At 61.3% G+C, this 12,744-nt stretch overlaps 1 protein-coding gene across 3 annotated transcripts in view; it reads left to right on the forward strand.

Annotated features, from left to right (window-relative positions):
- TMEM184B (transmembrane protein 184B) overlaps window positions 1-12,734 on the forward strand; it is a 24,403-nt gene extending 11,669 nt beyond the window's left edge. The window contains exons 3-10 of one of the 3 annotated variants that reach the window (XM_014530815.1): window positions 4,218-4,308; window positions 4,799-4,874; window positions 7,743-7,834; window positions 8,719-8,888; window positions 9,344-9,538; window positions 11,285-11,305; window positions 12,137-12,412; window positions 12,444-12,734. In XM_014530815.1, coding sequence (XP_014386301.1) covers window positions 4,218-4,308; window positions 4,799-4,874; window positions 7,743-7,834; window positions 8,719-8,888; window positions 9,344-9,538; window positions 11,285-11,305; window positions 12,137-12,378 — 887 coding nt within the window. In that variant the 3' untranslated portion in view covers window positions 12,379-12,412; window positions 12,444-12,734. Of the gene's footprint in view, window positions 1-4,217; window positions 4,309-4,798; window positions 4,875-7,742; window positions 7,835-8,718; window positions 8,889-9,343; window positions 9,539-11,284; window positions 11,306-12,136 lie in introns of all 3 variants that reach the window. The other 2 variants (XM_005883202.2, XM_014530816.1) reach the window with 2 other exon arrangements.
- Window positions 12,735-12,744: the final 10 nt, after the last annotated feature.

Raw genomic sequence — 12,744 nt, forward strand, 5'->3', positions numbered from 1 at the left:
GGGGCAGGGTGGAGAACAGTCTCTTGGAGGACAGCTTCCTGTCCCTGCTGCTCCGGTTGGAGACGCTGCTGCTGCCGGTGAGAGAGAAAGTCAGGCATCTTGGGGTTGGAAAGGAGGGACCTGTAAAGTGTCAGCTGCTCAGACCCCTTTATAGTTAATGTCTTTTAAGTGGCTGCCATGCCCTGGTTGTGGCCCGTGTGGAAGGGCCTAGCTCTGATTGCATGCTTCCATTAGCAGAGAGCTCACTACCTTGCCCCTCTGAAGACTGCCTCTTAGGAATAGTTTCTTATACTGAGCAGAAGTCGTAGGATCCACCCCTGGGACTAAGCGGGTCCTGTCTGACCTTCTGGACAAGGTCACTGGCACACAGATGAAGAGAGTGAGTGCCAGTGTCTTCCCTCCAGGCCTCGAGGACCCAGGACAACCCTCATTTCATCTCCACCCTGTCCTGCTCTCCTGACTGTGTGCATTTCTCTAGGTGCCTAGGATGGAGCCCAAAGTTCCGGTACCTCACTCTCCAGAGCAGGAGACTGAGACAGACAGACAGACACCATCCTTCCCTCATTCTGGACGCTCTCCTTCACACGGGAGGGCCTTGTCTGTGGGCCCCTTGGTCATTTCTGTGTCCCCAGGGCCCAGCACAGAGCCTAGCACAGAGGCTGTAGTGAACATTTAGGGGGCATAGAGTTACTCTGTTTCTCTGAGGCCTCCCAGGGGCCAGAACTGAAACCATGGTCAGGGGGAAGTCAGGCAACAAGGCTGCTGGCTGAGAACCTCGCTGCGAATCTGCTGAGCTGCTTTCCCTATGCCCAGGGCAGCATATCTTTGTGTTGGTTCCTGGGGTGTGTTGACTTGTCATTGTGAACACCCTGGCCGGGTGCTGGGGTGGCTCTGTAACTCTCTGGTGAGGGATTGGCTGGTCCAGATGGTCCTGGTGTGGGCTGGTTGGACCATCTGGAAGACAGTCTGTCTTGCCTCCCTTCTCTGAGAACGCGTTATCGACTCACTCATTCTTTAACGGACATCGTCACCAACTTGGTGTTATACAGACTCGCTGGCCAGAGCACTGGTAAAAGGTCGAGAATCTTGAGCTGAGAGATGGATGAGATTTGACAGTTCTGACCAGCTGAGCACAGAGCTTGGCTGCATGCGGACGTATGTGATAAGGAAAGGATGTGAGCTCAGGCGCCAGGCTCTTCTCCGAGGATGGCAGGAGGCCTGGCTGCGAGAGTGGTTCCGTGTGGAGGGGCTGATGAACTTCGCCCCTGGGGGTTCCCTGGAGGGTTTTGTCTTCGGGCCTGGAAGTCTGATCACCTTGGGGAAGTCTGTTCAGCATCCCGTGAGAGGGCGAACTGGAGCACAGAACTGAGTGTGGGCGTGGCTGCCTGCCCTGCTGCTCTGAGCCCCTGGAACCTGGGCCCATGCCCGTCCATTTCTTCCGTGTTCACCGTGTTCACCGTGTGTACGGTAGTTATTGGGGGTAGGCCTCCGTTTCTACCGGCAAGGACTTTACAGTCTGGAAAAGACGACATCACATGCTGTGGACTCTGCTCAGTGTGAACTCGGCTCATCTCAGGCCGGTGCTGTGCTCACCCCCACCCGTCCTCCCAGCAGCCCCAAGAGGAAGGTCCTGGCAGCACAGAGCACTGAGGACACGTGCCTGAGGCCACACAGCTCTGAGTGGTAGAACCACGCCCACACCCAGGAGGGCTGGCTCGGCGTTCATGGCTTTCCTGCCGCTTCGCTGCTGCTTGTACTGGAAGTTTCAGGCGGATGGGCAGAGAGCTCACCGTGTGGGAAGTGAGCTGGCAACAGGACAGAGGAGGCCACCAAGGAGAAGGCAGCATCTCAGCGGGTCCCTCTGGGAGGCAGAGGGACCAGAATATGTGGCCTCGGGAAGCGTGAGGAGCGTGCACGCCCTGGGAACGCTCAGGTGGTTTTATGTATAGGTTCTACTTACATGGCTGTGTAGGCAACGATCCCAAACAGCCCCGTGTAAGACAACCGTCTGCTTCTGCTGACAGTGCCGGGCAGGCATCGGGACGCACATTGCCATGGTGTGCCCCTGCCCGTGGTAGCGGGGTCTCGGCCGGGGCGGATTCATCTGGAATCTGACTCACTCGTGTGTCTGGCAGTGGGTGCTGGTGTCTGCTGGGCCCTCGATTACTCCCACATGGGGGTCAGCCTGGGCTTCCCGCACCGTGACTGGGCTCAAGGGCGTGCGTCTCGGGAAAGAACAAAGGAAAGAGGCTTCTGATCCCAGCATCGCTTCTGCGCCACCCGGTCCACCGTATGCAGCGGTTGTGTCAGTGTCAGAGGGTGTGGCCATCTTTGGAAAATAACCATCGACCACAATGTGGCTGGACCCAGCCTGGGATGGACACATCCATTCCACGTGGCCTCGTGTGGGTTTGGACAAAGGCCATTCGCAGGCTGACGTCAGATTTGGCTAGATGCCCCCTCCCCGTACCCCAAAGTAGTTCTTGTCGTTGAGTGATCAGTGGGGATGCCTGCAGTCACCAGACATCCTGAGCTGCTCCTGTGCTGGGCTGGCAGCACACAGGGTCCCCAGCCCATCCCGGATGCTGGCCCCTGAGGGAGGCAGGCAGGTACCAGCTGACACACAGCGCTGCTGAGTGCTGCCCACTCGTCCGAGCACTTTGCATACTCACTTCAACCTCGCAGCCTCCTGTGAAGGTAGGGACTCCCGTCCCCATTTAACAGGTGAGGAAACTGAGGCTCACAGCTAACCCAGTGGCAGACCCAGGCGGCAAACCCTCTGCTCTGTGTCTGCTGAGGGATAGTCCCAGCACAGTGTGGTAGGTGCTATGGGTCGTGTTCATAGAGGGTGCTCCCTGGGGCCCCACCCCAGCTGGAGACATGAGCCTTTCGTAGGTTAGAGCAGCTGTGAGTGGCAGAAAGTACCCAGATACCTTCCTTTCCAAGTTGAAGGCCACCGTTCGCCTCCGACTGTGTCGCCAGGCTTTCGTGTTGAGGTCTGCCCAGCGTCTGCACGTCATCAGGGCTGTGGGTGAGAGAACTGGCCTAGGGTGGCCAGAGACTCGCAGGGTAGGTGGTGTCTGATGGGAGTGCGGAGGGAGGGGCACCCCAAGCAGTGGGAACAGCCAGTGCAAAAGCAATAACCTGCTGAGGGAAAGGGGCGTCCAGCGTCACTGGGAAGGAAGAGTGAGGGGTGGGCAGGGACCACGTCATCGTTGGGGAGGCCCTGAGTGCCAAGCCAGGGGCTGCGCGAGGAGCCCTGACGCCTTCGTGCTGCAGGGGACGCAGGGTCAGAGGAGAAGGGGCCTCTCTGGCTCCATGCTGACCTTGCCCTGGCCATGCTTTTCCGGATGCCTCTCCTCGCTCCCTGCTCTTGGCCCCGACCCTCCGGCCCCGTCCTTTGTGGTGTCCTCTGCCACACTCTCACTTTCTTCCACGCTCGCCCGCCTCGCTCCTGGCACACCCCTTGCTCTGGCACCTGCAGGCAGCAGCCTTCGCTCTGCTGACCCAGCAGACATCTCTGACCAGGAGCCATCACAGCGCATCGCTGTATTTATAGCGCAGCATTTACAACACACTTCTCTGCCGGTGGGCGGTCGCTCTCGCAGATTCTGTCTTTGTGGGGATGTCCAGTCGCGTCCTGACTCAGAACGAGCTGACCCAGCTTCTCAAGACATTTGTGCCTCTTTCCGCCCCGCCCCTGTGTTTAGTGCAGACTCAGGTGCACTGCAGGTTGTGAGCGAATGGAGGTGCTGCCGTCTCATTCTTGCTTAGAATGTCTCCTGAGAGCCCCCTGGAGAACGTTTTATTGTTTTGCTGTAAATTCGTGGTCCATAACATAATAGAAAAGAGCATAGGATGAATTATAAAGCCAGTACCTGGTTGAACCCCAGAGCGGGCACACTGCCAGCTCCCCCAAAGCCCCTCCGTGCCCACCCTAACCTCCCGTCCTCCCGTCTCCCCACACAGAGCTGACTTCTGAGGTCATCACTTCCATGCTGTAGAGTGAGAGCAGTGTGTAGCATCCCTAAGCAATGCCACTGGTCTTGCCTGGTTTTGGTTAGAATGGAGTGTTCAGTTCACGGTGCGGGTTCTGTCCCTCGGGGCGCTCTGTTGCTGCTGTGACTGGTCTTTCATTTCGTTGCTGCTCAGAGTTCTGCCGTCTGTTGACCCGTCCTGTTGATGGGAGTGGTTTACTCCGGACCCTCTTTTCACAGCCTTGGTCATCTACAACTTCCTGAGCCTGTGCTATGAGTACCTCGGGGGAGAAAGTTCCATCATGTCCGAGATCCGGGGGAAGCCCATCGAGTGAGTACACAGCTCCCTGCAGCCCCGCACCCTGCTTCCTGGGCCTGCCTTTCTCCGAGCTGTCCCGGCGGCCGCTGGACATGCAGCCCCTCCGCGCCTGTGGCCTTGACCTGCTGTGTCTCCTGAGCTTCCCGAGCAAGGCCATTCATTGGGACTTTCGGAAGGGCCTCCCCGGCTCTCTCTCCTCTGTCTTCCCATCTTCTCCTGTTTCTCTCTCCCTCTTACACTGTTTACATTCAGTGCTTCTCAGGTGCTTTGTTACCCGCGGGCCGCCGAGCAGCCTGCTCCCTCATGCTTTACCGCAATTGCAAATGCTCTCGCTGGCTCCCTGTACTTGGCCTCGGGCTCAAAGCCTCCTGGGCTCTCGGCCCCGTCCCCACCCCACCCTGCTGTGCCCTGGCTTGTCTGGATGTGAGGGAGGGCATCCCCCAGCCCCACCTTCCCCGAGTCCTAGCTCTCTGCTCACCATCCCCTCTGTGGTCTCTTCCAGGTCCAGCTGTATGTATGGCACTTGCTGCCTCTGGGGAAAGACGTACTCCATTGGGTTCCTGCGGTTCTGCAAGCAGGTGTGTGCCCCCGCACGTGCCCGGTCTGTGCCCTGGAGCAGCAGCCGCGGGGCTGTGCTGCCCCTGCTTGACAGGGTGGCAGAGGCCAGCTGGGTGGACCCTGCCGCAGGCTGCCCTGGCTCCACCTTGGAGTTCCCATTTCCTGCAAGCCCCCCCCCCCCCAAATCCCCCTTCCCCACAACCCCCCCCCCCCCAAACCCCAGCACCCCCTCCCCACACAGTTAGGGATGCCCCTGCATTCACAGGGGGTGCTCGAAGGGGCAGTGAGAGGCGTCCTGGGCACGAAGTGGTCTCAGACTCTTGCTCCTTTTGACCAAGTCTCGGTGTATGTGAGAATCGGAGGATGTGCATGGGGATTCTAGAATCTCTGTTTGAAAACTTCTCATCAGCTGGGGCTAGAGGGAAGGAGGGTTTCTGTATTAAAGATACAAGACCAGCCCTGCTGGTGTGGCTCAGTGGTTGAGCATCGACCCATGAACCAAGAGGTCAGGGCACATGCCCCGGTTACGGGCTCGATCCCCAGTAGGTGGCGTGCAGGAGGCAGCCGAATCGATGTTTCTCAGTGTTTCTATTTCTCTATCTCTCTCCCTTCCTCTCTCTCTAAAATCAACAAAAACATATATTTAAAAAAATATCCTCAGGTGAGGATTGAAAAAAAAAAGATGCATGACGAACCAGGCGTGTGCCGTCTCTAGTCCCTCCCCCATTTCCCAGTTGGCAGCAGCAGCTTTCGTTTTCCCAGCTGCCCTCCCTGCGGTCTGGAAGGGCAGGGCGGGGCGGTGTGGTGTGGTGGTGAAGTGCATGGGCCTGTGCCTCTGACCATCTGAGTTTGATTTCCAGCTTCTCCTCTGACCGTGACCTGGGTCATTACTTAACCTCTCTGAGCCTTAGTTCCTTCTGTCAAATGTGCGTAATGTTACTTATCCCAAGGGATGGTTTAAGGAACAGGTGAGGTGGTGGATACAGAGCATTCGCAAGGTGCTGGCACAGAGCCCCCCGTCTCTTGTTTGGGGAGGGAGAGTCCGGTGTCATGCCCAGCAGCACGACCTCCACTGAGTCTCCCCCGGGGCCTCACAGGGCCTTCCGACCCCTCCAGCATCTCCAGAGTAACCCGAGGGGAAATGAACCCCAGCCAGTCACTGGCCCGCTGGGGCCTGGCTTTTCTGTGTGGGGCCAGGCACACACACCCACAGAGCCTGCCTGGACCTCCCGGGCCTCCAGGTCAGCTTCCACGTCTTCCTTCCTTACGGTGTTTCTAAACTCACAGTCTCCCCGAGGGACCTGCAGGGAAAGAGTTAAACTGTCCCGGGCTCAGGGTGGGGCCTTTCAGGGCCATTGTTTACCCTGGGCTGGGCGCCTGGGCCTGTGACTCATGCCTTCTTTGATGATTATATTGTGTACAAAGTTTTGATCCCAGATCACTAGCTCCAGCCGCCTTGTTATAAATTATCCCCAGGCCTGTGGGCTGGCTGTTCCGGATATTCCACCGTTGTTCCTGGCAGTGGCTGGGAGAGGTAGGAAAAGGGGAGAGAACAAAAGCCCCGCCCCCTGCCCTGGGGTGGCAGCTTTGTCCCAGGGCAGGACCTCCTGCTGGCGCTTCAGGGTCCCTGGGCCTCGGTTCCCTCCTCTGTATCAGGCTGGGGACAGTGCTTACGTCTGGGGCTCCACAGGGACGTGGGCATCAAGGGGCTGACCAGGCGCACCGCCTGTGGCCGGGCTCTTAGCTCGCTCACTCACTGGCTCACTCCATACGAGGGGATGCTCCTCCCCTGTGGGCTGTCGGTGTGGGTCCCGCCTCCTCCAGGTGGGGTGGGGAGGCCAGGGCAGTTCTGTGGGGTGTGACAGCAGTATCACCCCTCTAGCCCCGTCACACACGCCTCTCCTGGTGGCACCCCACAGCTCTGACCACTGGGCTCCCCTGCAAACCTCACTCCAGTTCCCAGAACTTTGGGTTCAACAGGCCACGTTCTCCGCTCCAGGGTCCTGGCCCTGTTTGGAGCCACACTCGCTTAGCCTTTCCAACTGCTCCCGCCTCCACAGAAGGCCCCGTGGCTTAGACTTATTTGACTTCAGCAGGAAGGGGATTCTAGTGATATTATGGGCGCCGTGGGTGCCCCGGGGTTTGCTGGGGCCTCGGTAGGCAATTGTGAAAGCCTGGGGCAGGGGCTTCCCTGTGACGGGGGCTGCTGTCCGTCCGCCAGAGGCTCAGTGGCTGCCGATCGAGCTTCTGTCGCTGGCAGCTGGCGAGGCCAACATTCTAACTCGGGTGTCACACTGGACCTTTGCTTCGGGTTGCTTCCTGTTCCGTGCTCCTGCTAAGTCACCTCCATCCCCAGCAGGACCCCAGCTCAATATAAACCCTGGGCCCAGGCCCAGAGCCCGGGGCAGGGAGCCAGACCCCGGGGGTGGGCGAGGGGCACGAGAAGAAGCCCTGGTCCAACCCTGCTCCCCATGTGGCCAGTCCCTGGAGCAGCGCCCCGGCTTTGTTCCCCACCCCACCCACTTCCTTGGCCACTTCACGGTGCTGCCCGTCCAGCACGAACCCGTGCCCTTGTCTACTCAGCCTCTGGCCTCGGTATGAGCTGTCCTCTCTTCCTGTCCCTTGTCTCACATTCCTGCTGCCCCTTCTCCAGGGACATCTCCTGTCTCCTCTCCTCCATTCCTCCATCCATCGTCCTCCCTCCTCCACACCCGTCTTCTCACTCAGCTGAGTCACACTGGCATCGTCTCACTCCTCCGCCTTCTCCAGACAGCAGTCCCCTCGGGGAGGACCCTGGGCTCCCCAGGCCTGGCATCCAGCAGGTCTGCCGGCCAGAGGAGGTGCTGTTACGTGGTCTGTCCCATCCTGACACTTGGCTTCTCCCCCAGGCCACCCTGCAGTTCTGCGTGGTGAAGCCGCTCATGGCTGTCAGCACTGTGGTCCTCCAGGCCTTTGGCAAGTACCGGGACGGTGACTTTGAGTAAGCAGTGGGTCCCCGCAGGGGTGTGGGGGGGAGTGTTGGTGCCAGGGTAGATGTCCCTGCCCAGAGGCAAATGCCTGGCTTAGGGAAGGAGGCAGCCACAGACTGGGCACACGCACGCCCTCGGGACCTCCTCTGAGTGGGGACCAAGCATGTTCCCAGCCTTCCTCACGCCTCTGCACCCCTGAGCTGTGAGGCTGGCCTGTCAGGGGCACTCGAGTAGCCCTCAGCATCCATCCCCTTTGCATACGGGGGGAGAGGGGGCGGGGGTACGCCCGGGGCAGAAGGAACAGTGACCCTCCAGGCAGGCAGCAGGGCTGGAGCCCGAGAGGCCCGCCTTGAGTCCTCGGGTAGAAAGCCTCACCTGGTGAACTGCCCAGGCCTCTCACTGGGCGTGAGGGACAGTGACCCCATGGCCGTGTGCTGGCATGCTCTTGGCAACACCACTGGACCGTGCACAGCAGCCCGCCAGGGCAGGTGGGCAAACGGAGGCGCCATGGGATGTAACTTGCTCACCTTGGAAAGAGCAGGGCTTGGCTCCTGTCACTCTGACACTCGCTGTCTGACCATCGGCTGAGCCCTCATCCCAGGCCAGACTGGCTTCCATGCCTGTGTCATGTCCTCCACCAGGAGCTTGGGCACCAGAGCTGCGGGCAGGTGGCTAGACACCCCTGCGTGAGGCAGGGCCCTGGCCCGGCCCGTGCTGCAGGCACCCCGGCACCCGCCTCATGTTCTGGCCCCTTTGATCACCACGTGGCTCGTGGAGCACTGCTTGGGAGCACGGCTAGAGCCATGGGGATTGGCGTAGGGGCAGGACAACGGAGGGGGAGGCTCCTCGTCCCTGGGAGGGGTCTGTCCAAGCCAGGATGCTCCCCTTTCTACAGCGTCGCCAGCGGCTACCTGTACGTGACCATCATCTACAACGTCTCCGTCAGCCTGGCCCTCTACGCCCTCTTCCTCTTCTACTTCGCCACCAGGGAGCTGCTCAGCCCCTACAGCCCCGTCCTCAAGTTCTTCATGGTCAAGTCTGTTATCTTCCTCTCCTTCTGGCAAGGTGAGCCTCCGCCCAGCCCCGTGTGGCGGCCCTGTCCCCTAAACCTCGTCCCCTTCCTCCTGCCTGCCATCCCCAGTCCCTGGGGCCCAGGCCATGGGGTTGTCCTTAGGGATCCCAGCCTGGAGCTCAAAGGGGCCTCCATCCACTGGGTGCCCACTTGGGCAGAAGTCTGGGCCCTTAGGGGCCTTAGGAGCCAGGGCAGAGCTTCAGTGAGGCTGATGCATGGGTGGGGGACACGGGGGACCCCGCATAATCTGTGACGTCTCAGTGTTCGTGGCCGGAAAGGGTCTGGGGGCGTGGGGTTCCCAAGTGGCCTCGGCCTGTGTCGGCAACGCTGCCCACAGGAGCAACCAGGGCCCCTACTTCCATCGCCCCGGGCATTGGGGGGCTGCATGGAGGAGGAGGGGGTGGGCAGGCGGTCCAGCCCGGGCCAGACACCCACACGTTGCTCCCAGGCCTGCTCCTGGCCATCCTGGAGAAGTGCGGGGCCATCCCCAAGATCCACTCAGCCCGCGTGTCGGTGGGCGAGGGCACCGTGGCTGCCGGCTACCAGGACTTCATCATCTGCGTGGAGATGTTCTTCGCGGCACTGGCCCTGCGGCACGCCTTCACCTACAAGGTCTATGCTGACAAGAGGCTGGACGCGCAAGGTGAGAGCCAGGCCCTCCTGCCCCGCGGCGTCCTGCAGGGTGGAAGGGCCAGGAGTCCTGGTCACGTGAGGGAGGTCCTGGGAGCGAGGCCCACCTGTCTTGGGCAGCCGGTCTCGAGTACCCGAAGTTGACAGGCGCAGTGCCCTGTGGGACGGTCAGGACAGAGATTCTAGGATAGGAGTCCCTCAGGGTTTCTGACTGAGCCGGTTTTCCGTTTATCCCAGAATCCTCTGTCTCTCAAGGGTTTTGTTGTTTTCTTAACCTGATTACCTCTCAGAAGCAGACTTGGGTGTCAATAGCTCTGAACAGCTTTCTTTTACACTTGCTGACCTCCCTGGGTGAGAGCAGAGCCCCCTGGGGAGTCTTAAAGTCCGTGCTGGCCCCACCTCAGAGGTTCTGCAGTCATTGATCTGGGCTCGGGCCTGAAGGGTGGGATTTCAGCTCTCGGCCGGGTGCCTCTGCTGCCACTGGGCCTGGAAGGATGCCCAAGGGGAAGAGGAAGAGGAGTCTGGGGATGCTTGATGATGGGAGGAGGTGGGAGGGCCTGGAAGGGAGGCCTCCTGGTCTAACACATCTACCCTGGAGCTCAGCTGCTGCCAGCTCCCTTCCCACGGGGCTGGAGGGGGAAACCCACTTCGCCAGGTGCAGCACCGATGCCCACCCCGGGCCCCGGCAGCTGTGTCCTGGGAAGAGTATAGAGGACCGCCTGGCCCACGGCCGGGCTCCTCGCCTCCCACCCCTTCCTGCCATGTTCTCTCCCTGGTGGGCGGCCTCAGGATGCCTGCGCAGCTGCTGGTACGGGGCCTGACCTGTACTCCAGGCCTCATGACTCTGGCGGGCCCGGCCGCGTTTCCCCAACACACTGGCTGGGGGCGCTTTCTCCATATTTGACCGCACACTGTCAGTGCCAGGCACTGTGCTGGCCAGCTCAGCGCTGCCGGCTGGTGGCCCACTGGCTTCCCACCAAGGCCCCAGTTGGAAGGGTCAGCTTCCCAGTATTGAGGGCGATGCCCCTGGACCTGGTCCTGACAGACCCTGTCCCTTGGGAAAGTCCCTTTGTGCCCAGAGCCTGGGAAGGTCTCAGTGTTTAAGAACCATTTCTGCACGTGGTGGCCCTGCAGACGCTCTAATGGACGCCTGGGCCGTCTTCCCCGACACATCCACCCGCAGCCGTGCAGCTGTGCATGGACCCCGCCCACCAGGGGAAGCTGCTGCTCGCTCTTGCCCCTCCGCGTGGTCCTGCCGGCCACAGGCCCGCCAACCACAGTGCCCAGCCCCTCAGCCCTCCCGTCTGGCGTGGGTGCAGAGCTGGCTCTGTCATGGGGGCTGCACAAGAAACCCCGCCCCAGCCTCGATTTCCTGTCTGTGAAGTGGGGAGAGGTTTGTGGAGCACGAGGCACAGGCTTAGCAGTTTCAGGCAAGGCTGGAGAAGTGGGGTGTGGGGGCCCTGACTTAGGGGCGGAGGCGAACTCGGCCCCCATTCTGGTGTCCACTCTTTGTTCCCCCATAGAGAGTGGGAGTGCCACAGGGGTCCTCTGTAGGTGGATAGTGCGCCCAGGCCCGAGGGGAAGCTGGGGCTGCTGGGGTGCCGGTGGGACGGGGTGGGGGCGGCAGGGGGCGTGGCGTGCACTGGCCTCGGTGGTGGGCCATGGTGTTCACTCAGCTGTCTCTTGTCTTCTCTATTTCTCCTGCTTCTCCCCCCTCCCCCGCCCGCCCTGCTTTTGCCCCGGGTTTGGCCGTGGGCAGTGCCAACGTATGGTCCTTACGGTAGGTTCTGCTCTCTGTCTGCATGTCTGTCCTGCATGTCAGTCCTGGTCCCTGTCACCGGCACGCCTCTCTGCCTGGTTCTTCTGTGCCGTCTCCTCACCACGGGCACCTCTGTAGACCTGCTCTGCCCGGCCTGTCGTCTGGCATATGCCCTGTTGGTCCTGGGGCACAGCACCCATGTCTGTCCGTGGCAGAGGCTGTGGAGGCAGGAAGGGCAGGCGTGTTTGAGTCCGAAGACCTGGCTGCGAGTGAGCTCTTCCCTCACCTCTCAGTGTGGCTGGGCCTGGGGGGCCCATTCGTGGGAGAGGGAATCAGAGAAGCTTATCCAGCCGGTGGCTCCCGCCCCTCGGGGGAGCTGGTGAAGATGTCTGCTCCGCCGGGGTCCAGCCTCTGCAGCTGCCCCGATGGAACGGGTCCCTGGTCCACTCCCTCAGGAGAGGGGGCAGGGCCAGCACCAGGAGCCCCGTCCCCAGCACTTCCGCCTCCACTCGTGCTGGGTTGGCCTGCCTCCCTGGAGCATTCTGGGCTCATGGCCTGCATCATGCCAGTCTCCACCCCTGGCCCGTCCCACCTGCCGAACTCAGCCCCCATGGCTGCTTACCTCTACCCCTTCAGGGGTGCTCTCTGCCCTGCGCCCCAGCCAGAAGGGCCGTTTCTTTGCCTGCACCTTCTCACGTGCAGAACCCCATCCTCTGTCCCAGGAGGGGTGGTTGGATGGCATAGTCTTGGGGGTGGGTCCCAGGACTAGGGGTGGTTGGATGACAACCTGGGGGCCGAGCCCCTTGCCTCCTGCTGCGCCAGCCCCTCACCCCCGCTGCCTCCCGCCCGCAGGCCGCTGCGCCCCCATGAAGAGCATCTCCAGCAGCCTCAAGGAGACCATGAACCCGCACGACATTGTGCAGGACGCCATCCACAACTTCTCGCCCGCCTACCAGCAGTACACGCAGCAGTCCACCCTGGAGCCCGGGCCCCCCTGGCACGGCGGTGCCCACGGCCTCTCACGCTCCCACAGCCTCAGTGGCGCCCGCGACACCGAGAAGACTCTCCTGCTCAGCTCTGATGATGAGTTCTAAGCGTGGCTGCTGCTGGGGAAGGATTGGCACGTTGGCCCAGGGCAGGTGCGCCCCTCCGGCCTCAGGCCCAGGCCCGGAGGCGGGCTGCCAGGGCTTTGGCATTGCCTTTAATTTATTGGACCAGAGCACTCACATATCGCTTCCAGAGGGACCTCCAGTCATTGTCTGCCCAGAGGACAGGCCAGGCTCACCCCAAGCCTTCAGGAACATTTCTACACGGCCACGCTGCACGCCCGGCGAGGAGCAGGGGTCACTGGGAGCCACTCCCATGCCTGTGCGGCTCGGCTCGTCCTGGTGGCGGCGTGTTGGGACCAGCCGTGCCCCAGGCCCTGACGCTTGTGTTGCCGACCAGTGGCCACAGCACAG

Source organism: Myotis brandtii, unplaced genomic scaffold (assembly GCF_000412655.1).
Source record: "Myotis brandtii unplaced genomic scaffold, ASM41265v1 scaffold78, whole genome shotgun sequence".
Taxonomy (NCBI): domain Eukaryota; kingdom Metazoa; phylum Chordata; class Mammalia; order Chiroptera; family Vespertilionidae; genus Myotis; species Myotis brandtii.